Raw genomic sequence first — 23553 nt, forward strand, 5'->3', positions numbered from 1 at the left:
TTTATCCTGTTTTCACCAGCTGGGAGAAGAACACTTCTGTCTGGGCAGGTAGTTGTTAGGGGAACTTGGCTGTTTACAGGTGATGCTTCGTGGTTATGGAAACAACTGTTTCTGGGAGAGCTTCCAAGTGTTTGTGGGAGGGCTGGTGACCAGGAGTAGGTGGGTGTGTAAGACACAGCAGCGTTGTGATGCTGTGGTCTGTATCATACAGGTCAAAGAGCCTCACCTGTGCTTTCTATGTCAGATCTCTTTTTCTGTGCTAGCAGGTGGTTAAAATCACGGCTCCATCTGAAGAGGACTGTGTGAAATCAGGAAACAAATCAATGACTTATTTATCTTCATGCCTTGCTAAGTATCTGAAATTTAGGTTTCAGCATGAGGCCTTTCACCTGCATAACAGCAGATGCTGTGGGAGCCTCTGGGGACTTTCATGTAGTTTGTTCCATGTTGTTGACCTTTCTTTTTTTTTTTGTTTTTTTTTTTTTTTTTTCTTTGTTTTTTTGGGGGGGGGGGGGGTGGTGGAACAAATCTTAGCACAAAAAAGCTTGCCCTTTTGCAGGTTAGAAAGTGATAGCTCTTTTCTTAACTAGGAGGCTATTTTAACTTTTGTGCAGGGTAAACTTTAGGGCACGGTGACCTTGGTGGTGTTGCTGGCTCTGTCCTTTGGCAGTGGAGGTGAGTAATGATTGTGTCTGTTCAGAGAGACTCAGCTGGCTGGGTGGATTGTCTGTGTGGTTAGGTGCTTACTGACTATGACAGCGATGCATCTATCTTCTGGTCTCACCAGATGCCCCTGAGTTGTTTTGTCTCGATTCTGTTTTTCAGACTCGGAAGAGACAGAAGCCCATCAGTGAGACGGAGAGTGGAGAATGTTACAGGTCGCCTTTCCGGAAACCCTTGGCTCAGTTGACCAACAGGCCTCACTGCCTGGATAGCAGTCAACATGTAAGTGGGTGTTACTGCTAGCACACCATCACAGGGGGGTTGCATATGGAATCATAGAATCATAGAATGGTTTGGATTGGAAGGGACCTGAAAGATCATCTAGTTCCAACCCCCCTGCCATCAGCAGGGACACCTTCCACTAGACCAGGTTGCTCAAAGCCTCATCCAGCCTGGCCTTAAACACTTCCAGGGAGGGGGTATCTACAACTTCCTTGGGCAACCTGTTCCAGTGTCTGACCACCCTCACAGTGAAGAACTTCTTCCTAATATCTAATCTAAACCTCCCCTCTTTCAGTTTAAACCCATTTCCCCTTGTTTTGTCATTAACTGCCCTTATGAAAAGTCCTTCCCCAGCTTTCTTGTAGGCCCCCTTCAGATATTGGAAGGCTGCTATAAGATCTCCCCGGAGTTCATTCATCACAGGAGTCCAAATGTTTCCACGGACCCATTTAATCAGAGGTGTTATGGACGTGCCACGCATACATAGAGTCTTTAGCAGACACCTTTTGCTAGCTCCAACCATTTATTGTTGAAGGAGGTGTAGTGGGGGTACTTTCTCAATCTTGAAGAGAGTTCTGTGGGGTCTAGGTGAAGGACAGTGCCCAGGGGTGTGGGTGGCTTTCCACACAGATGGTTCAAGTGCTGTCTGTTTGCCCAGTTCTCTATGGGCTTCTGCTCCTGGAGTCTGGGTGCTGGACTGCCTGAGTGCTTGCTGGTCTGGCATGGGTGTTTCTACAGTGATAACCCAGCTGCTTTACAGGAAACAAATTGCCTGACTGAATTACCAAGGCAGAGGGAAGCAGTAGCATTTTTAAAAGTGAATAATGCCAGTGAATTTGAGAAGATGTGAGTTATGAAAAATCAATTTCATGCATTAGAAAACCCAAAGGAAAATAGTTTTGAAAAGCAGAGTTGGTGGGGGGAATTGTGCTGGTTTGTTACTTTCTTCATTTTGGATATTGAAAATAGTTGGAGTTAAAGCTTGAATAGATTGAATAAAGGGACTTTCAACACTTGGAAAAATTGAATTCTCAAAAAATGTCCTGGGCTTGCCTTCTTGAGCAGTCTCTGATTTCAGACTTCTTAAGCCTGTTTTCTTTCTGAATTCCTAGGAGGCTTTTATCCGCAGCATTTTGTCCAAACCCTTCAAAGTCCCCATTCCAAATTACAAAGGTAAGATGAGGAGGTTTAAGGATTGTCTGTGTTGAGTGACTCGGTTATAACAGATGATGCTCAGGCCTGTCAAATATATCTGTGGGGATTATTGTTATTTTTTGCACTGATGCATATGTTCCAGAAATCCTGACTTAATTTTGAAAGAAAAATACTGGCACTTTAGCAAAGTCTTCATATTTCTTACTAGTGTTTAGTTTGGATAATCCTACATTTCGGAATTGGATTTTGCATTCTCACTGCTGTGTGTTTGATATAGCGCCAGAAGATCGTACGCTGTATTGCAAACGCAAAAGCAAGATGAATTCCAAGCAATGAAGGTTTACCATCTAAATAATACCCTAATGATACTAACAGACAGAAGGCTGTAGGTGAAAAAGATAGTATGTGCCAATTTTCTTTCTGCTTGGCTTGGTGTGTTGAGTCTCAAGGTGATCTTCAAAGCCTCAGCTGGTTTGAATCAGTGAAATACAAGATCTCAGGAAAAAAAAAAGGGGCCTGTTCTTGTCGTCTTCGCATTCACCCTCCAGATGAAAAATTCAAACAGATCAACCAGTTTCATTCGAACTTTAGTTATAAAAATATGTCTGTAGGCAAATGCTGACTATGAAATGACAAGCCCCAAAAGAGTTTGACAAAGTTAGCTTGTGGAAAAGCAATTTGTCAGGAGGCTGAAAGAGAACTGTATCTGGGGGAGCTGCTTTCTGTGGCTGTTATCTTCCTCTATTAATCAGGCTGTTTCATGTGCTTTTTTTCTTGGTATGCATGTGCTGTTACCTCAGCTTGTGATATACTCTCGTGGACATTCTTGTTTCTTTAGCAGGCAGTGGGCAAATTGACCCTGCTTAAATCTTTCCCAAGCAAAATCAGTCCTGGGAGCACAGTTGCCTGAGTTTTGATGGAAAAAGGGATTTCTGTGCATGTTATTTGTGTGTTTGTTTCCATTCCAAAACTGTGCTGTCAAAATATAATACTAGGAAAAGGGATTTGTGCTTAGTTTCTGCTTTTCATAGAAATCAGCTCCAAGGCCAAACATCTCCTGTTGTTCAGCAGAGAGAAAAGAACACCCTAGACTAGGTAATGGCAGTATGATGCTAATTATGATACTGTAAAACTTAATCACTGTTGAAGATAAATTCCTGACCTTGCATAAAAGATACAAGTCTGGGTTAGGTGATTTGACCCAGTATATATATATATGTATGTGGGAATGTATTTATTGAGCTGCTGAGGAGTACATTCTGGAACCCTGCTTGTCTTTCAAAAAAACTAGGACAACAGCCTTTGGGTACTAGGAGTAGCTCTGATGCCCAGAGATAGCTGAGGGAGACATTGTGCCTGTTTATGGTTGGGTGCCAATGGCACAGGCTTGGGATGAAGCCATCAGTCACCTTGCAAGACAGCTTATGCTGTTGTGTGTCAGTGTATGTGGCATCCGCTGCACCCAGTTGTGCCCGTTTTGGTGCACCCAATGTGGCAGGCAGTGCCATTGCTCCATCTTTGCCTCTGTTCCTTCGTTCTGCTCTCTCCTGCCGCAGAGCTGCTGGCTGCGTGCTGGCAGAGTGCTGGCAAACAACTGCCCTCCACAGGTTTGCTGTCTGCACCAGCTGTGCCTGCATCTCTGCTCCAGCACCCAATTAATTCACTGTTCCTGATCATGATCAGACTCTTCTGCAAGGCTCTGCTTTCTTCCAGGAAGAAGTTGTTCTTTGAGATGTGCCTTTGTTTGCTTTCAGGGCCACTGGGCTTGCGTGCGCTGGGTATCAAACGGATAGGGCTGAGGAGTCCCCTCCATGACCCTTTTGAGGAAGGAGCTCTGGTTCTGTACGAGCCCCCGCTGCTGAGTGCCCACGACCAGCTGAAAATAGACAAGTGAGTCATCACCTGACACAAATGCTTCAGCTCTGACCTCCTTGTATGTGTAGGTTTGTGTGCTTTCTTCCCAAATGTGTCTGAATTGGGGTCTGAACATCAAGGGAGGTTTGGTTCCAAGTATTCTGCTTCTGAATGGTTCAGATATGGTAACAATCAAAGAAGGAATGTGCCCATGCTGGATTGTTTGAGTTCTTCCACAGTCTATTTCATCTGGAAATGACTGACAGTCAAATGTTAGGCTGCCTAATGGTTTTTATTCTTAAGTGGTTCCTTCTGTGCTGTTGTCATAAGGACTGTCAGCTGCATCTTCATGGTCAGAGGAAGGGTTCCTCTCCAGTAGTGCAGTTACAATATTGTTATTGAAACAAAGAAAATAATAATAATGACTTCTAACCTGTGTCTCTGAACCATGTTCTGCCCTTGTTCTAACCACAGCCCAAGTACATGGTTTCACTGATGTTTTAGATTGTAGATCAGGCCCCCGTGACCATTCTCAAAACTGAATTAAACTACTTTTCACTTTCTTGTTGTCAGTTGCTGCCCTTATACCACTGGGGAGTCCTCAGTATAGCAGTGAGATTTTAAAAAACACTAAACATTTGCTGTGCTGAGTTTATTAATCACACTGTCTTCTTCCTTGACTGCCTCCTGCAGGGACAAAGCACCGGTCCATGTTGTGGTGGATCCTGTCCTCAGCCGCGTCTTACGGCCCCATCAGAGAGAAGTAAGTTTTCTGTCAGGACCTGAGAGTATGACTGGAGGACTTGGTGCATTTGAAAAAGCTACAGTTCCTCTGCTGCAATTGTAATCCACCCACTGTGAGACCTGCATGGACCTAACAGTGTGTGACAGTCTAACATGCTCTGGTCTGTTGCAAATACAAAGTGAAACATTTGTTTAACCATCTTCTTAGAGACCCAAATGCTGCCAATATTCTCTGTCCTGTGTAAAGCAAGAGGGATTGCTGAGAGTATCACAACAGTCCTGTTTGTCCTTAAAATGTGGAAATTTACTGCTTTCTTGTGGGTAAGAACTTACTCTTCTCTTGCCTCTAATCTCACAGGGTCAGAGCACTCCCAACCTAAACACAGCCTAATGCACAGGTTTGTTCTCTGTGGGGTTGCAGGTCAGGCCAGCTGATCGTGGAAATTGGGTAGTTTCTGTGACCACTGTGCACTGGTTGCGCAGGTCTAGGAAAGCACATTGGCTGACTTCTGTGTCACCAATGATACCTTAGGAAAAGAGGAGACAGGATCTTGCAGAGTCAGGGCTGAAAGTCCAGCCTTTACTTATCTTGAAGTCTGGAAATGTAACTCTGCTGAGTGGAACTTGGTGTGGAAGGTGATGGGATATAGTTGCAAGAAATTATGTTGCAGTGCGGTCTTGAGCTGGGCAGGGCAGACTGTCCACCATTGTGTTTTGCTCTTCAGCAGAATTGGGTCCACAGTCTTTGAGCCAGGAAACACTGAAGCTCTTCTTTCTGGTACCATGGTTCCCAAGACGGTGTGGAATAGGTTCCTGCTTCATTGTGTTTTATTTGGAGGCTACCTTTTGTAGGTGTGAGCTGTCCGTGACCTACATAGACTTGGAATTTGCCAGTGGAAAGTGCCAAAAAACATTTTGTGTCGTAAATATGTGCAACATCACAATATCAAAGCACTGTGTACTAATCTCCAAATACCTAAGGTAGGTATCTGGACAGTTTGAAGTTTATCACGGATGCAGTATATTATCATTTAAGCCTAGAGGCAGCACAGATGGAAGCTGTGATTGCTGATCTTGCAGGCTAAGCAGGATGTGTCCCTGCATGGGAGATCTTCAGATGGCTCTGAGAGCACTGTAGGCTGCTCCCTAGCTTGTACTTTTATCTCAGAGTTGGTACAGGACCTGTGCCCCAGTGTAATGCTTGTCTCTGGCTACATAGCTGGAGGCACTCTGGTTTTGGGTAAGATACTGCCTGCTGGTGCTTTTGTCAAGTACTGACAGTTGTGTTGGTGTCCTAGGCACACTGTCTGTTTCTATCCGCTAGGTATCGCTGATAAAGCAGTCTGTGTTCTAGTCTGACTAATAAGTCTTTGTCTGCTAAGATTCATGTGCTGATTTATTCAGGTGATGTTCCCAGACTGTTGTACAGCTTCACTCTGTCTTTGTCATGTCTTTTGCCCGGTTGCTGGGAGATTACCCAGCTGGATCCCCAGCCAAACGCACTATTTTAGTTAGTAATGTATTTCATAATTGTTCAACTGGCTTAAATAAACTTCATTAACCTGTTGTTACGGGCCTGACTTGAACGTGCAAGTGAAGGTGCTCCATCTTCCAGTCCTCAATGGTGAGCACAGAGGAGTGAATCCATCCAGGTGTGTTGAGGTGTGTCCCTCACTCCCTGCTCCATTGACACAGTGCAGGGAGCTTGTATGTTCCCAGCACAGTGCCCTGGTTTTCTCTGACTCTCTATCATCATGTGATGGAGGAACATTTTGCAGAGTCTGTCTCTTCTTTTCCCTTTTGTCTGTCTTGGTGATGTGTCAGAGCCTAATGGAGGGCTGAGCTCTTCTCCCACCATGTGACGTGGGCTATAACATCAGCCCTGTGTCTTCTCTGATGCTAAATCTGCTTTGGACCTTGAGTCCCCAGGTGAGTCATTGTGCTTCCAGGCAGAAGTGATGAGGGCTCCTGAGGGCATTCTGGGATTTAGTTGGGCAGCAGAAACAATTCCGCTCACTCTATGATTCTGTGTTTTTAAAACTATTTAATTGAGTGTTGTTAAGATGATTAACCTGTTTGCAGTGACTGATGCAGGTTAGCTGATGGCCTGGGCCTGTCTAACACAGCCAAGGATAGAAGTTTCTGGGAATTGATGTCAGGAAGCTAGTTATAATTGTACAGTTAAAATGTAGTAAGATTTTGTGCATGTTATGAGGTCTGTGTTGGCACCAGTAATATCATTCCAAACCAGATGTGGCTGCATTTTAGCTACATCTCGGGTGATTTCCCCTCTGTCTCATTAGAACACTGCATGTCCCCAGGGATGTGCTATACAAATTTGCTGTTTGTTGTAGTATCAGTCCTGTGTATTGTCATAATGAAGTTGTCATTCTGCTGATGTCCCATCCTGCTCTGAGAGAACCATTTTTTGGCAGGGAGTGAAATTCCTCTGGGACTGTGTGACGAGCCGGCGGATCCCTGGGAGTCATGGCTGTATCATGGCAGATGAAATGGGGCTGGGCAAAACCCTGCAGTGCATCACGCTCATGTGGACGCTTCTCCGGCAAAGTCCGGACTGCAAGCCTGAAATCGAGAAAGCCATGGTGGTGTCACCTTCCAGCCTGGTGAGGAACTGGTACAATGAAGTAGAGAAATGGCTGGGGGGAAGGATCCAGCCGCTGGCCATTGATGGAGGCTCCAAAGAAGAGATTGACCGTAAACTAGGTACAGAAATGTTTGCAAATGGTGCAGTTGGTTGGCTTAGGTCAAAATCTTGCATTGGAAGAAGCCTGCAGCAGCTGATGGGAACATCTCTGAGCTGTCATTAGTGCTCTGGAGACTGATGAAAGTCTCTCCACTAATGTGTTTAGATCAGGCCCTTGTGTGTTTGGTAACAATTGATCTTTTGGAATAATCCAAGTCAAGTCATGTACTTAAGTTACTTCTTTGCTCCAGCCAGAAGCCAGGAAAGGAGTGGGCGGAGGTGGGAGGGGATGGAGACGGGGACAGTTGTGGAGAAAAGGCCACGGGTATACGTGGGTGGAAGAGATGCTGCAGAGTAATTGAAACAGACAGGTTTTCCTAGATTTTTAAGGCAAGTTTTGACTACACAGCTTGAACCCTTTTCTATTAGTTTTCCTCATCCCTCTTTTTCTTTGTCCCCTTTCCATCTGCAGTTGGCTTTATGAACCAGCGTGGCCTGCGAGTTCCTTCACCCATCCTGATCATCTCCTATGAGACTTTCCGACTCCACGCTGAGGCGTTACAGAAGGGCAGTGTTGGGCTGGTCATATGTGATGAGGTACAGGGAAATCTTTAAGGAGAATCTGTTCCTGGTATTTTCTTGAGATCTAGGCAAAAATTTGCTTTCTTAAAAGCAGGGAGGGCAGTGGGAAACAAGGTTTAGCTGTGGACAGCACCCATTCTAGTGTTTGAGAGGCTCTGGGTAACTGGCTCACCCATACTGGGTGAGCCTCAACAAGAGAGGGTGTTTTCAGGAGCTGAGATATGAAGAAAATCCAGATGGTGGTAACTGGCCACTTTGTAGGTCCCTGGCAGGATGGGGGCACCTACTAGAGCCTTCTCAGTGTGAAATATATAGCGGAAAGGAGGTCCACTGCCTGTCTCTGACTCTGAAAGAGGCCTTACTCTGTTGGGGTGGTAGTGCCCTGGCTCACTGATCTGGTTTTCATTTCTTTGTGTCTGTCTTTGCTAAACTTTGTTTGGCCTGGCCTCATGTTCTGCCCAGTAATTTTTAACTTGGCTCTGTTTTGAGCAAGAGGTTGGACTGGAGAGTCCCAAGGTCTCTCCCAACCTAAATGATTCTGTAATTCAGCATGCTCTTGTGTGTAGAGTTTGCTGCTGCCAGCCATTTTATCTGGCTGTCTTACTCTGTGCTTGTGGGGCACTTTGAAGGGCATTCCCATGGCAGGACCTGCTTCCCCTCTCTGTAGTCTCCTGCTTGGGGCAGAGGTATGAGAGCTGGGTAAGCAGTTACCTCGTTTACTGTTTGTTCAAGAGCTGACTTGACTCCCTGCTTGCTGGATCTATCTTTGCCAAGCCTGTGTGGTCCAGCTCTGCTTTTCAACTCAATTTCTGGCTGAAATTGAGTTGTTTTTTTCATTTATAGTGGTTATAGGTAGTGAAAGCCAGAGATGCTCTGCAGGACAAAATAAAACAAATGCCCTCTACCTCTTTGAAGCTGGGGAGCCTCAGCCACTGTTGAGGTGTCCTCTGCTGCCAGTTAGAGGGGATTTGTTACATAGTGGTGCCACCCGGTGGTTTGGTTTTGTATTTGCTAGAACAGTGCTGAGAGGAGCTTAAAAAGAGCAAGCATCCTCACAAATACAGCTCCCACCCACCTTTTACCTGCCGAGTCTGTGACTGCCCACACCTCTCAGTGCCCCTGAGATGGGGCCAGCAGCTAGAGATGCTGAGAATGCAGGTCCTTGGCCTTGTGTTTCTGTCTATTGCCTATAAATACTCAGCTCCACAGTGGTCTGGCACTTGTAAAAAGCATCTCATCACTTATGCTTTGTCCTACAGCACAGCACTAAGATGCTAATAAAGTCGCTTTTCCCAGGCATGGGAAATGGGGCCTGTATTCACATTACCCCTGTAAGAGGTGCAGAACCTCTTTTTATTAGTGTGCAGAGGCCTGACTATCCTGGATATAGGTAGTCTGAATTTTTTGTGATCTTGACCTTGGGTGATGCAATGTTAGTGGGCAGGAGTTCAGTGCCTTGTGTTGGTAGCTCAAAACATCCCTGTCTTTGAACAGGAAGCAGTTCTTATAGTTAGACCAGTGGTGGTTGCTATTTTCACGGTAGGCACTCTTACCTGGGTGTGACTTAGGTGTTCCTAGTCTGGGAAGCTTGTAATGTCATATTTCCTCACGTAGTGGCTTCAGGTTTCCCACCAGATTCTTGTCTTTGAAAGAATTCTGTCGCAACAGTTGAATACACGTGTGTGTGTGTGAATACACAATACTTAGGCCAGTACCAGGAATGGGAAAAATGGTAAGATGCCTTGTGGGATATACAGCATGTCAGTGTTGATGATGATGATGATCTCAAATCCAGTGGCCCTGACAAAATGCAGCTTGATCAGCTTAATTCCTTTTTTTCAAAGGGTCATAGACTGAAGAACTCTGAAAACCAAACATACCAGGCTCTCAACAGCTTAAATACACCTCGACGAGTCCTTATCTCAGGCACCCCCATTCAGAACGACCTGCTTGAATATTTCAGCCTGGTGCACTTTGTCAATTCAGGCATCCTAGGTAAGAGGTGAATGTGTGAGATATGAGGGAGGGGAAAGTTACGGGCAAGGCCTCCTCTAGCTACTAGTGCCAGTGAAAACAGCAACCAAGACATTAGTGAGAAGAAAGCTCATGTACAGGTTGGAGACTTGCTCTCCTTCAGTTTGTATCCGAAAGTCTAGACCAGAGCGCCCTGTTCTAGAGGCTGTACATCATCAGAGCTCTGCTTCAGGGAGATTGTAATCTAAAGTACACCAGTCTAACAGTGTCCAGTCTAAAAGGCTTCTCATTAATTCGAGTGCATGCACAACTCCAGTTAAACACCGTTCATCAGATTCCTAGTCTTGCAAGCAGCATTTGGGCCTTATGTTTTTTTGTTCAGCTGTTCTGCCCCCAGGATTTCTCAAGGAAAGGATGGAATGGGGTGGTAGATGTTCTACATCTGGTTTTTTTGCCTTTGCTTCAATTTTGGGTAGTTATTACAGGGAGCTGATGTGATTTCCTGTACCCCCCTTGTCCTGTATTTAAGGCGAGACTAGTTTCCCTATGCTTTGAGTTTGTTCTTTCTGAGATAAGGTTAATGCTGAAACTAGTGCCAGCAAAGCTGCCTGCATGCAGTACTTGTTTTTACCTCTTTCAGCCTGTGACCAGTAATAAGCAACTGATTACAGATAATTTTGGAACAGGCACACGTAATACCTGTGCTGTTATTTGCAAGGACAAAATCTGGGAGAAAAAGTATAGCTGGAACCTGGAACAAAACCAGTACATGCCTGGCTGGACTCAGGTTTAAATAAAATTGTATGACCTTTGGCAGTGCATTGTTGTTGGGAGTACAGAATGATTTTCTGTTGTACAGATTTGCCAGCTTTGTTTGAATCTTTCCTGGCTAGAAAGAAAAACAAATCATACTGATGGAGTGAGAGTTTGTTTTATCTGCCTGGCCCCGTGCTTGTGGTATGATCAGTGGGGCTGTGGGGTACTGATTAAAGGTTATTTGGTAGTAGTTGTCACCTTTTCACTTATCTTTTGTACAGGGACTGCACAGGAATTTAAAAGACATTTTGAAATTCCCATCTTGAAAGGCAGAGATGCAGATGCAAGTGAAGCTGAGCGACACAAAGGGGAAGAGAGGCTTAAAGAGCTCATCAGCATTGTGAACAGGTGAACTTCATCCCTCTTCTCTTTGCAAAGCTTTTGCATAAACCCTTGGTGTACACTGGTATCTTTCCAAATTACAGTCGTAGCTGTAATGAATTCTCTTGCCAGTTATGTCTATTCAGCAAGTGATTGAGCAAGTATTTATTGCCTGAGAAATCTACAGTGCACGTAGCTTTAGCCTGGAAAATAGCACATTGAAATGGCACAGTTAGCTGCAGTCACCCCCAAGCAAATGTACTCAGATACTGCACTATGATTTGACTCTTATGTTTCTGTTTTCTCCTGGCATCTGAGTAGTCAGGGAGTATCCTTTTATTTGTGTTAAGGTAACTTTTATTGTGTTAAGGTTAAGTGTAGACTGGGTCAAACTTGAGATCCATCCAGCCCAGATGTTGAGCATCAGACAGAAAGTACAAGGAATGTCACTCAGTTCTGCTGTCGATTGCCTAAGTCACAGAAGAGTCCAGCTCATACTTTTGTAGCTGTGCTGGCTCTGTAGGGCTAGTGGGATTAGACTGCTGGTGTCAGAGATGGGACTTTTGATCCCCAAGAAGCACCTCAGTGATGTAAAACTCTGTCTTATTTCTCTTTGGTTGATTTTTGGTATTTGTTTAAACCTGGTTTCTTTTCTGTTTGTGAATACAGCCAGTTTATCCACATCACTTGTCTCTCTAGAAGGACTCTTACTAGAAACTCTTTTGAATTCTCAGCATTGCTGGTTTTTTCATTTCTTTTTCTTAATCTGAACTTTTGCAACCATTACAAATACAATCCTGCAGTTCATAGTCATGGTAAATTGAATTTCACACTGAGTACAGCCTCTCTTATAGAGACAGCCCTGATCTTGACTCAGGCCAGCTTGCAGAAGCCTAGGAGAAAGGAAAGGTTGGGAGAGGAAGAGCTTATTTCTTCCTGAGGTGAATTTATTTCTTTTTATAGTTGATGGAAAAGGGGTGTTCAGGAATTCTTGTGCCTGGCCTTGTTGACTTCTGTGTCCTTTATTGTCCAACAGTCACGATACATGAATAGGGAAGATGAAGCACATAAGTAGTAACAGATGAATTGGTTGAATTTGGTAGGAATTACAAATGAGGGAGTGATGCAAAGATATGTGGAGTTGTAGGCAAAAGGCTGGAAGGGCCCTGGAGAAGGTGTCTAATCCATCTTGCGCTCCAAAGGTAGAAGGTGTTAGACCTAAACTATCCCTTACTTAACCCTCACCCAGTACTGAATACCTTACAAATTCCCAGGCATCACTGTCTTTGCAGTTAGAAAATGCTCTTAATGTGCAACATAAATCTTCCTTACTACAGTTTAAGCCTGTTACTTTTCATCCTACTGCTTATGGGTTTGGAGACCAGATTATTCCTTTCTTTAACAGCTTTTGACAGATTTTGGGGCTGTCATATATCCCTGCTGCCTGTCTTCTGTAGGTTTTGTAACATCACATTTTCATTGTTTTGTGGCAGAACTGGGTTTCTGCGGCTCTTTCTTATCCTGGTTGCTCAGTTCAGCACTTTTTCTAGTCCATTCCATCTTTTCTAAAGTGTAGTAGAACTGCTCCATGGGGCATTTCTAGAGCCCCAAAGGGTATATGCTCTTTGCTGAAATCTTGGGCCAGACAATGAACCCATCTTGGCTGAGGATGGCTACTGACTTATTACTTAGGAAGCTGCCTGCTTGTACTTTGGGTTATGTCCATGGTGTGTGGTAGTTAAATCCTGTCCTTGTTTGCTGTCCATGCTACTGGTCTGTTGTAGCTCCAGTTGAGAATACTGTTGGTAGTCTGAGGAAGAGATGAGTTTCTCTTGTAAGGGACTGGGCTCTGTTAGGTGGAATTGTTCCTGATCCCTCCAAATCTCATGAGCCAAATTTGGAAGGCTCACAAAGACAAGGGCTTATACTGGGCTCTGTAGCATAGGCTGATCGAGCCTCAGCGTGGCTTAGTGTGGATGGTGGGTGTCTGGCTTTTGCCATGTGTTGGACTGTCAAAGACTTTTAGAGATGAGATATCAAAGGGACTTTGTGAGGAATAATACTTATAAAACAGAGTTTTTATGTCATCCAAGCATCTGAACTTAATTTCCCTCCCTGCAGATGTTTAATCCGAAGAACTTCAGACATCCTCTCCAAATACCTGCCGGTGAAGATTGAGCAGGTGGTCTGCTGCAGGTATCAAAAAGGTTGTATTGTGCCTGGGAAAAGGGAGGAGCAACAGGAAGGACTAAAAAGTTGCAAAAATCCCTTCAATGCTTCCCTCTAGGAAAGAGATTGTAGTTGTTGGCAATATGTTGTTTTTGCCTCCTGAAGCAGGGATGGGCAACCCACAACTGGTGGTTCTGCCAGCCAGCTGGCATGCTCTGGGTGGCTGAGTACAGCAGAGCCTTGGGCTGTGCAAAGTATCTACAAGCTTCTCTTCCAGCTCTGGGCTATCAATGCTCTACCATCAGCCTTGGAGGCAGTTCCAGGCTTTCCATGCTGTAGCTAAAATATGGGCACTGGAGCTAAAAGGAACGCAGTGTGTAGATGGAGGAGGAAGGATGGGATTGGGATTGGTTTGGGGGAAGGCTGAGACTGCAGAGCTCTTTTTCTGTTTCAGGCTGACACCTCTGCAGGCTGAGCTGTACAAGAACTTCCTGAAGCAAGCAAAGCCAGTGGAGGAGCTGAAGGAGGGCAAAATCAGCGTGTCATCTCTCTCTTCCATCACTTCCCTGAAGAAGCTCTGCAATCGTGAGTTGTTCTAGTCATGTAATGGATTTGGGTTTTTTTGCTGTTGGGGGGTTTTTTTGGTTCTCCCTTGTGTACTTCACAGTCTGAGCTCTGTTTGTTCTCCAGACCCTGCTCTTATCCATGATAAGTGTGTGGAAGAGGAAGAAGGTTTTATGGGAGCCCTGGACTTGTTCCCTGCTGGCTACAGCACCAAATCTGTGGAGCCCCAGCTTTCAGGTAGTGGAACTTTGCAGTACAAATGCGCTGCCTAACACAGGCAACCATGAGACTGTATTTAACATCTTACAAAGTGCCCTCCAAGGTCTGGAATTTGGGAACTTCTGCTCTAGCTTTCTTCTTTCTTTTCTTTTAATCCAGGAAAGATGCTGGTTTTGGACTACATCCTTGCTGTTACAAAAAGCACCAGTAATGACAAGGTGGTTTTAGTGTCTAACTACACTCAGACACTGGACCTATTTGAAAAGCTCTGCAGGAACAGAAGGTTTGTCTCTGGGCTTCGTTTGTTCCAACTCACAACATTCTATGATTCTATAATCCTGCAAGACTGTACTTGCAGCCTCCACTGTAAAAAGAAACTGGCCATTTTTTAAAGTTTCTATCAGCAGGCACTTGTGATCTGTCTTCTCTCTCAGCTGTTCCTGAATTGGTGCTTGCAGCAGGAACTTGTGATCTGTCTTCTCACTCAGCTGTTCCTGAATTGGTGCTTGTGCTTTGGCTACTGGGGTCATTCAGCTCCTAAAGCCCAGGCCCTCGTTACAGGGCTGTTTGTGAAAGTTTTTTTTTTTGGGGGGGGGATTTGTTTTCGGTTTTTTTTCCAAGTAGAATGCTGTAAAGGTCACAGCAGTCTGATTGTAATAAATTCTGTATATTCTAGGTATTTATATGTCCGGCTGGACGGCACCATGTCCATTAAAAAGAGAGCTAAGATTGTGGAGCGATTCAACAGCCCCTCGGTAAGTAGAAGCTGCCAGATGTGAGCAGCTCTCCTGCCAGTTCTGCATGCTGTGAGTAGAAGTATGGCTGCCTCTGCAGTTTAATCCAAGCCTGCCTTTTTCCACAGAGCCCTGAGTTTATCTTCATGTTAAGCAGTAAGGCAGGCGGCTGCGGTTTGAATTTGATCGGGGCTAACAGACTGGTTATGTTCGACCCAGACTGGAATCCAGCTAATGATGAGCAGGCCATGGCTCGTGTGTGGCGAGATGGCCAGAAGAAGACGTGCTACATCTATCGACTGCTTTCAGTGAGTTGTTCTCCTCTCACCTCCTCAACATGGTGTTCTTGCTGTCACCCCGGACTGCAGCTGCTGTGATTGGGACCCGAAGGGGAAGAACTCTTTTGTGTTGGTGACCAGAACTGATTGGAACTTAATTGCTTCCTCCCCTTAGATGTGTTGCCATGGAAAACCATGAAGGTTCAAGCTGGAGGGTCATTACTGCAGACCTTGGTTTCTAATGGTGACTGGCTTCTGAGAAATAGAAACAACTGTGGCTTTCCAGATAAGATGCTCCTTTGAAGTCATTTTAGGCATCTGACTTGTTTAATTTTGTGGGGTGTCTGATGCTGAAGTCACTGGTTTTCAGTCTGGCTGCAGTCTGTTTTGGTTGGGTGTACATGCACTTAATAAACAGCAGGTACTTCCCGGAATTACAGCAGCTTTTGGAATGGGGCTGCCAGTTAGCAGGTGGGGTAAAGGCACAAAGGAGACTGAGAAGACGAGGCTCCTGTAACACTTTGTGCAGCAGTGCCAGTGGTGATTACTGCTCAAATGTTCCCTCTCTGCCTTTGTTCACCTTCACCTCTCATTAGTTCCCACTGTGGGTTTTTTTGTTTTGATTTGGGTTTTTTGGTTGAGTTTGGTTTTGTTTTTTGGTTTTTTTTTTGTAAGCTTGTGTTCCTTGATCAATTATCATTTTACTTTGACAAAGCAGATGTTCTTTGCCCATCTCTTCCTTGTGGTGTTCCACTTTTTCTCTGACCTGGCTGCACCTGGAAGCAGGGAGCAATTTTGCTTTTAGAACTAGGAAACCAGTCTGCAAATCATGACTAGTCAACCCCTCCTTTGTATTACATTTGTTTGCTTTTAAATTTTTGCCTTAAAAATGCAGCATACTGGGCTTTCTGCATGTCTGTTCTAGAAGTAGCCATCTCCCTCCAGACAGTGGATGTGATTGATCTGTGTCTGGGTCAACCAGCAAATACTGCTGATGCTTGTGTCACCCAGGGTTAGGCTAACCCTTGTTGCTGTTTTTTGGATGAGGTTGTGTTTGGGGTTTTTTGTCAGGGAGCGGCTGTAGGGGCTCAGCTCCTTTCCTTCCTGTCAGCACAACCTGGTGTGGTGTGTGAGCTCCAGCTGCACATGGCAGCTCCACCTCTTCCTCATCCATATTTCCAGTGGATCCACTCCTGTAGCCATGGTGAAAGACAAGAGAAGCAGAGTTGGGTTAGATCAGCAACCAAATAGGACATGTCTGGAGTGCAGCTAGTAAAACTTGCCTGTCAGCTCTACTGGTCTGGCAAAGCTCTAAATGGTCCTGACAGCTTACTGCCATGTGATCTGCGACACTTCCCAAAGAAGTGCCCCTTTAACTCTAGTGTCCCAACTGTGCTTCATCTCTGACTCTCTCTCCTGTAGACGGGGACCATAGAGGAGAAGATATTCCAACGCCAGACCCACAAGAAGGCCCTCAGCAGCTGCGTGGTGGATGAAGAGCAGGACGTAGAAAGGCACTTCTCACTTGGGGAGCTGAAGGAGCTCTTCACATTGAATGAGACCACCACCAGTGACACCCATGACAAGTGAGTATATGGAATGACTAATGGATGGGGCCAGCAAAAAAAACCCCTCCACAGTATTCAAGGGTTCCTCAGGCAGCAGGAGGAAGCTCAGAGAGAGAGAGGAGGCCTCAAGCATCTGCTTCTGAAGCTGTTAGCGTTAACCTGGAGAAGAGCACTTCCTTGCTGTTCTCCCTTTTTTGTTGTCTTGGAAAAGCTGTGCTGGATGGACAAGTGAGGAGATTCTCTTGCTGCTGCCTGTGTTTGGAGGCTGTGAAGTACTGAAAGAGCACTCCTTGCTGTCCTCCCTTTTTGTTGTCTTGGAAAAGCTGTGCTGGCTGGACAAGTGAGGAGATTCTCTTGTTGCTGCCTGTGTTTGGAGGCTGTGAAGTACTGAAGCATCTGCTTCTGAAGCTGTTAGCGTTAACCTGGAGAAGAGCACTTCCTTGCTGTTCTCCCTTTTTTGTTGTCTTGGAAAAGCTGTGCTGGATGGACAAGTGAGGAGATTCTCTTGCTGCTGCCTGTGTTTGGAGGCTGTGAAGTACTGCAGCTAATGAAAAGAGAGAAGTTGATCAGAACTGTTCAAATTGATGGAGCCCAATTTGGTCTTTCCTTGCTGCTCTCTTCCTGGTGGCTTGTGATCTCTAAATGCTGAGCTGCTTCCACTGCCAGGGCTACTCCATCTGCTAAGAATTCATGAAGCCAACCAAAGTGCTGTTCTGGGGACTAAAAGAATCCTCTTCTCTGTTGTCTGCCCTTCTTGCCCATCCCTGAGACCTGTGGTATTGCAGTCACCCAAAAGAGGACAGGGAGTGCAGGAAAATGCTTCACTGTGAAAGTTTAAGTCTCAGTTCAGGCAAGAAGTGAAGAGGATTAGTTTTAAGCTGACTCAAAGCTTAGCTCTGTCTAGGTACCTTGTCTGCCCGGCAACAAGCTTTGCTGGCAGGGCTGCTGCTGCTCTTTGTCTCCTTATGTGGCTGCTCCGTAGGGCAGCTCCAGAACAGCCTGAGCACAACCCGGTGGGAGCCAGGATGGAGTGGTTTGGAGCACAGTGTGCTCTCGAGTTCGGGAAGCCTGATGCAGTGCTACGAATGTGTTAGCAGGAGGGGTGTTCACTTGAGATCTGCTCTGAGCAACATCCATCACCTTTCAGGGAAACTCCTTCTGAACTTCCTCTGGGTCCTGCTGGACCATTCCTGCGTGGCTAAACATGGAGGGGGAGTGCCATTAGAAACAGAACCCCAGGGCTTCCAAAATGTGAGAGCTTATCCTTATCTGTCCCACATGCCAGAAGTTGGTTGTGTATTTAAATTAAATGAAATGTGGTAGAAGTAATCCTGACTGAAAATGCCATTGCTGGTGTTGCAGGTGAAGGGGAGCTCATCCAAATGTTGCTGGGCTGCATTTTTTACACAACACATCCACTGAAGTGGAGACCTTGCACTGATGTTGTGCTGGCTCTGTTCCAGGATCAAGTGTCGCCGCTGTGTGAATGGCCACCAGGTACGGCCACCTCCTGAAGGGTCTGACTGCACCTCTGACCTCTCCCAGTGGAACCACTGTGCTGATAAGCGGGGGCTGCAGGACTCCGTGCTGAAAGCTGCATGGGACGCTGCCGTCACCTTCACCTTTCACCATCACTCCCACGAGGAGCAGCGAGGGATTCCCTAACAGGTTACTGTCCCCTGTGGGGGCAAGGGCAGGCTGCTGTGGCAGTCCACCCCACTTGAATCCCTTTCCAGGAAAGGGGCGGTGGGTAGCAGTACCTGCTGGATTGTTGTGTGGCTGTGGAACAGCAGAACCACAGCGTGGTTTCCAAGGGGCTGGAAGGCCCTTAGCGTTGCTGTCTACTGCAACAGCAAGGAGTCCATGGCTTTTTCTTTGCTGTTGTATTGTGTGCTGCCCTTTGGGAACTGGGAATAACTGGACCTGGTGTGCTTCATCAGGTTAAGCACTGGTTCTCATGCTGTTTGGTGTCTGTGCCTTCTACTCAGCCAAGTTCTGACTGCAGGTTAAGGCTGCAGTTTTATAGCACCTGATGTGCAGCATCATGGTTTTTTTTGCCTTGAGAGCACTGGCTTACAGCTGCTGATCAGAAACTTGCAGGATCCATTTCTGTTGTGAAATGTGAACCTTGCTGATAACCCAGGAAGGAGAGGATTTGTACAAGGGAAAAAATATTCAGCTTGTATGTTGAACATGTGGCCTGAAACATCATGCTCTATGAAGGTAACTCCATTTCTAAACCCACTTGCTTTGTTATGGGCAGGATCCCCTGATCTAGCAGAGTGTTTTAATTAGATCACATTACAAACCAGTAATAAAAATTTACACTTTGGTACATTATGGGTCTTAATTATATTTTTATTATAAAAATGTTACAAAAGAACAAACTCTTTGAAACCTCTGTAAAATGACTGCAGCATGATTGCAAATAAACAGCAGGCTACTTGATACATAGTTATTATTTTATTTTATATAAAGTAAAATTTTCCCAATGTAAAAGGTCAAGGCTGGGGGCTTTTTTAGCTTATCTTCTACTCCCTGTAAGTGGAGGGAGGAGTTCTTATTTCACAGATCAGGTTAAGTTGGAAGTGACCTCAAGGTCATATTGTCCAAGGTCACCTAGAGCTGGTTGTCAATGTCCGCAACCTTTTGAGTCTCCCCAATGCTGGAGATAGTTATTGATGATACATTGGCTGAAACAACATGAAATTTGTAACAACACTCAGTGAAATAAATAACTGCTTGTCCAGAGATCTGCAGGAAGTCACAGAAGCTCATTTGATATCTGTCCCAATTAAAATATTCAAACTGAGAAGATAAAGAGTTACATCACCTGGAAATACAGCTGTTGACCCACACGGTCTTGTGTGTCACTTCACTGTGGTATCCCCCTCTTCCAATGAGTGGGAAAGTGACAAGACCTGTGCCCTGCTTGAACCAGAGGAAGAAAACCCCACCTGTGCTATGAAATAAATCTTACTGGCCAGGGACTGAACTGCTGAGGTTCAAGCTGATGAGTTTTCTCCTGCTCCTGAGTCCATCACATGACACTGATGTAGTCAGCAAAGGCCTGGGAGGAGTCCCACGAGTCGTTGACCACACTGCACACAGCTTTGAGACGCCGAAGTGCTTCTTGAGCTGTTTCAGCATCCTGGTCCAGCCAATTCTGGAAGAGGCGGAGGTGTGTGAATTGAATCTGTCCCCCTCTCTGCTGGATGTGGCCTTCCAGCTTCTTCGTGAACTCCAGGAGCCCATCGGGTTTGATGCAATTTGAGCTTTCCAGAGAAAGGAGGACAAAAACAAAGTCACTAAGAGTCTAGGCTATAATTTGAGCAGTTTAAATTACTGTTCCTTCTAGTAACAGCCAGTGCAGGTACTTAAGGATGTGTCAATGCAAAGTACAGCTTTCTACAGCAACATAAAGGGTGAGTGGTCTTTCAGTTTTGATGAAAACCAAAACTGAAGCACAGTAATATGAGGGACTGAAAGCTTTTTAAAAAGCTAAGGTAGTTACTACTGACTTCAGGAGACTTAGCTGTGGCCTTAAAATGTTGCTGGATCCAAGCTGCTGGCTAAGCAGTGCCAGGAACACTTCAGTCTCATAACAGCTGTCACCTGCCTGGCCCAACCCACAGGTCCCAGTCCAAGCCTCAGCAGTAAGTCATAATTTATCTCTTCCTTTTCAGAAAATTTGGATAGCATATGTCAGGTCCTGGTGTTTCTAGGAGATTAATAGGTCATTTTCCCTGCATAAATGTGCAAATAAATATGAGGTTGTACACTGCACTTAATCTTGTGAGAGATATAGTAACCATCGGGATTCGAGGCTTCTGAAGGACTGGCTGTGCTTACATAAATTGTCAAGCCTGTATAACTCAGCAACCTCAGCCATTAGGATGGAAAGAAACCAGGGGAAAAAAAAATCAAGCAAAAAAAGTCATTAGTATTAAAATGCCACCCTCCATGTGAAGGTTACTGCTTATCTTTATGGCCATTTAGGCTCAAGAAGAGAGCAGCAGTTCAGGCTGAAGATCAAAGGTGATGAAGGTAAAGCAGAGGCAGTGACAGGATCTGACAGGGGCAAAGACAGCATCCTGCCAGCATTCTCGCCCTCATCCAGGGCAGCAGGAACAGAGCTATTCACACTGATGCCTAAGAATAAATGTACGTAGGGATGTTAGTTCCAAGCTACAGTGCAGGAAGAAGGGTTTGCAGCAGCATCCCAAGGGAGCAGCAAACCAAAGCTGCTTTTAAGATGGAGTTTGGCTCAGTTATAAAAGGGACAGTGAGATGTCTGGAGGTCCCTGAGGTTGTATGTGCCCACTGCAGTGTTTCTCTAAGCTTTTCTTGGGCACATGTTCCCTTGAGAAAGGAACAAACCCACACTCAGGCTTCTCCTGCTGTCTGAGCTCAGTTCAGCTCTTGCTCTCCCCAAATCAAGAAATTCAGTGTGTTTAGAGCAGCAGAATACCTGACATCCAGCTGGCTGAGAGAAGAGGAGGAATCTTCAGAGAAAATGTCTGCAAGGGCAACCAGCCTGTGATTCCCTAAGAGGGGAGAAATGGGTGTTAGATGCAAACTGGGAACTGTCTTAAATACTTAAATGGCCAAATAGTGCAAAAAGGGCTCACCTCTGCACCCCCTCTTTGTCAGCCTTAGTGGCCTAAAGCAAATTCACCCCACTAAGTTCAGTGTTCGAGGCAATGGAAACATTTGCTGATAGGGCAGCTTGTTTCACTAGAAAAATCCTGGGTTTGTTTGAGAAGTCAATATGCAGCTTTTTGTTGTTGTTGTTTTTTTTTTTTTAAATAGCCAATAGCACAGGGTTAAACTCAAACCTCAGAAATTCGGTGTATTTCAGGTGATCCCAAGCTTTCTCATTTCATTTCATTAAAAGAACCGAAAACAATATTCTGGATTTACCTGAAATTAATTTCTCAAACATTTCTACTTGTCCTGGGATCCAAAAAGCCTATCACTCATTTCTGTAAATTCACTTCCACTTCTTTGACACAAACCCTTCCTTTACTTGTTCCCATCCCTCCAGTGGCTGCCACCAGCTTTTAAAGGACAAAATCCCCAAACTTGGGCAAAACCTGTGCCTTTGGGTGAGGGAATGCATCTGCTGCTGGACCTGTTCCTGTTAGAAGAGTCTGAAGCAGATCAGTGTTCAGTCAAATCTGGAGTCCTGCTCATACTTGTTTTTGCTGCAGAGAAAAGCAACTGTAATGCCTGTGCAGCACCTGGGCTCTTGGTACATTGCTGAACGCAGCTAAAATTCTGCCTTTAAAAAATGAACTCAATGCTCCTTATTTTGTGAACCAAATCCACTCTGTTCTTACACGTGTTCAATTCAGCACAGAGGTCACCAGCTAGCAAGTCTTAACTCCAACCCTTGAAGTTACCCCCAAAAGAGCTGGTCTAAGGTCAAGGCCCCATAGCAACACGCACAGTACGCACCGAGGCGATTCCCAGGCAGTTTGAGGCTCTTCAAAGATGAATTTCTTTTCACTGTATTGATTATTTCTGACAAAAATTCAGTAGTAGAGCTTTCAAACAGCCGGCAGAAGGAAAATGTGATTTCTGTGGAAAACACAGATTGACAACACGTGTCAGTACTCCCTGCACACTTCATTATTCCATAATTACATCCTGCAGACAACTCCAGCCCTTAATCCATATGCAAGAACAAAGCTTCCCCAGCAGTGGACTGCTTACAACAGCATGGCCTCTCTGTCACAGGAAAAGAGCAGAGATCACACCCAGGGAAATGGCTTTGCCAGCTGACCCAGTTAAAGGCTGATGTGCTCTGCAGGTTAAAAACCTCTGGTTTATAGCTAAGAATATGGACTCTTCTTGGCAGCACACACCAGCTTTGCAGCTGCTCCTCTCTCTGCCCTCCTGGCATAAAGAACCAGACACGTTCCCACTCTGCCAACGGCTACGGATCTGCCCCAGTGATATTTAACTAACCCTTGCATATCTGAAGATCACCTCTCAAATGTCAGCCAGCCAAAAGCAGCCACCTGCAGCACCTTTCCAGGCACCAGCACTCAGGAGTTTGCTGTACCTTGCAGAACAGGATCCTGAAGCAAAAGCAGAACTTCTTTCTGGTGCTCAGCCAGGTTCACATCATGAAAGCTCAGTTTCTTCAAATTTGGATTACACTCTAAAAGCAAAACAAGTTCTCAGGTAAAATACTGTCAATCCTTGGGATAAAAAGACCCTGTTCCAACTACCAGCTAACACTCAGAAACTGAGGTGGACTGTGGAAAATTTGTGCTGGATTGTGGGCAATTAAAAAGGAACCATCCTGCTGTGCAGGATCATTCACACACTCAGCACAGAAAGTGGGATGGCTGACACCCATTTCCTTTTGTCAGGTGACTTCGAGGGTGTCCACACTGAAAGATATGGACCCACCTAAGTTTGCTTCATGCTAAAAGATGGAAGACGACAGCAAGGAAGCTACTCTGTGTGTCACACTGATGCTAGCTACAGGTTAGCAGAGTACCTTTGAGTGCCTCCAAAAGGAGCCCAAACTCCTGAGAATGGGGCAGTGTGGCGCTGTCAAGGGACAACTGCTGGAGGGACTTTGATGCCTTGAGCACTGGCAGCAGGAACGTGGTGTGCAGAGGTTCCCTGGGGAATCGGATCTCCAGCTGCTCCAGGCAGCTCTCTAAGGGAAGAAAAACAAACAATAATGAAAGAGCTTGGTCTGGAGTGCCTGTCTTCAACACAGCTAGGTCATACAGCAAGTGAGAAGTCTGTGTGCCTGACACAACTATCATTTAGGTTGGTATAAAGTGCCTACGTGATGTGCCCTGCCCCACAGAGCTCTACAACAACTCAGACCTGTGGTAACGTAAATCACTTCAGGCTCATTTCGGGACTCCTGCCAGACCACAGGGACGCCAATTCCTGCT

At 45.4% G+C, this 23553-nt stretch overlaps 2 protein-coding genes across 2 annotated transcripts in view; one reads left to right on the forward strand and one right to left on the reverse strand.

The window, feature by feature from the left end:
• Positions 1 to 825: 825 nt before the first annotated feature.
• On the forward strand, positions 826 to 18957 carry RAD54L (RAD54 like; the record flags this gene model as incomplete). The annotated part of the gene is made up of 16 exons (XM_010165003.2): positions 826 to 945; positions 2058 to 2118; positions 3855 to 3990; positions 4648 to 4717; positions 7134 to 7422; positions 7875 to 7999; positions 9829 to 9979; positions 10996 to 11122; positions 13217 to 13291; positions 13719 to 13849; positions 13955 to 14065; positions 14207 to 14330; positions 14724 to 14802; positions 14910 to 15089; positions 16482 to 16645; positions 18091 to 18957. Coding segments are annotated over 16 exons (2145 nt in total), but the record flags the coding sequence as incomplete, so codon positions are not given.
• A 710-nt stretch (positions 18958 to 19667) lies between these two features.
• LRRC41 (leucine rich repeat containing 41) overlaps positions 19668 to 23553 on the reverse strand; it is a gene marked incomplete at its 5' end in the record, with an annotated part of 7350 nt that continues 3464 nt past the window's right edge. Inside the window, 5 exons of the mRNA XM_010165004.1 lie at positions 19668 to 19902; positions 21099 to 21174; positions 22088 to 22210; positions 22698 to 22796; positions 23142 to 23306. Of these exons, the coding sequence (XP_010163306.1) occupies positions 19668 to 19902; positions 21099 to 21174; positions 22088 to 22210; positions 22698 to 22796; positions 23142 to 23306 (698 nt within the window). The remainder of the gene's footprint in view (positions 19903 to 21098; positions 21175 to 22087; positions 22211 to 22697; positions 22797 to 23141; positions 23307 to 23553) is intronic.

Source organism: Antrostomus carolinensis, unplaced genomic scaffold (genome assembly GCF_000700745.2).
Source record: "Antrostomus carolinensis isolate BGI_N321 unplaced genomic scaffold, ASM70074v2 scaffold17433, whole genome shotgun sequence".
Lineage (NCBI taxonomy): Eukaryota > Metazoa > Chordata > Aves > Caprimulgiformes > Caprimulgidae > Antrostomus > Antrostomus carolinensis.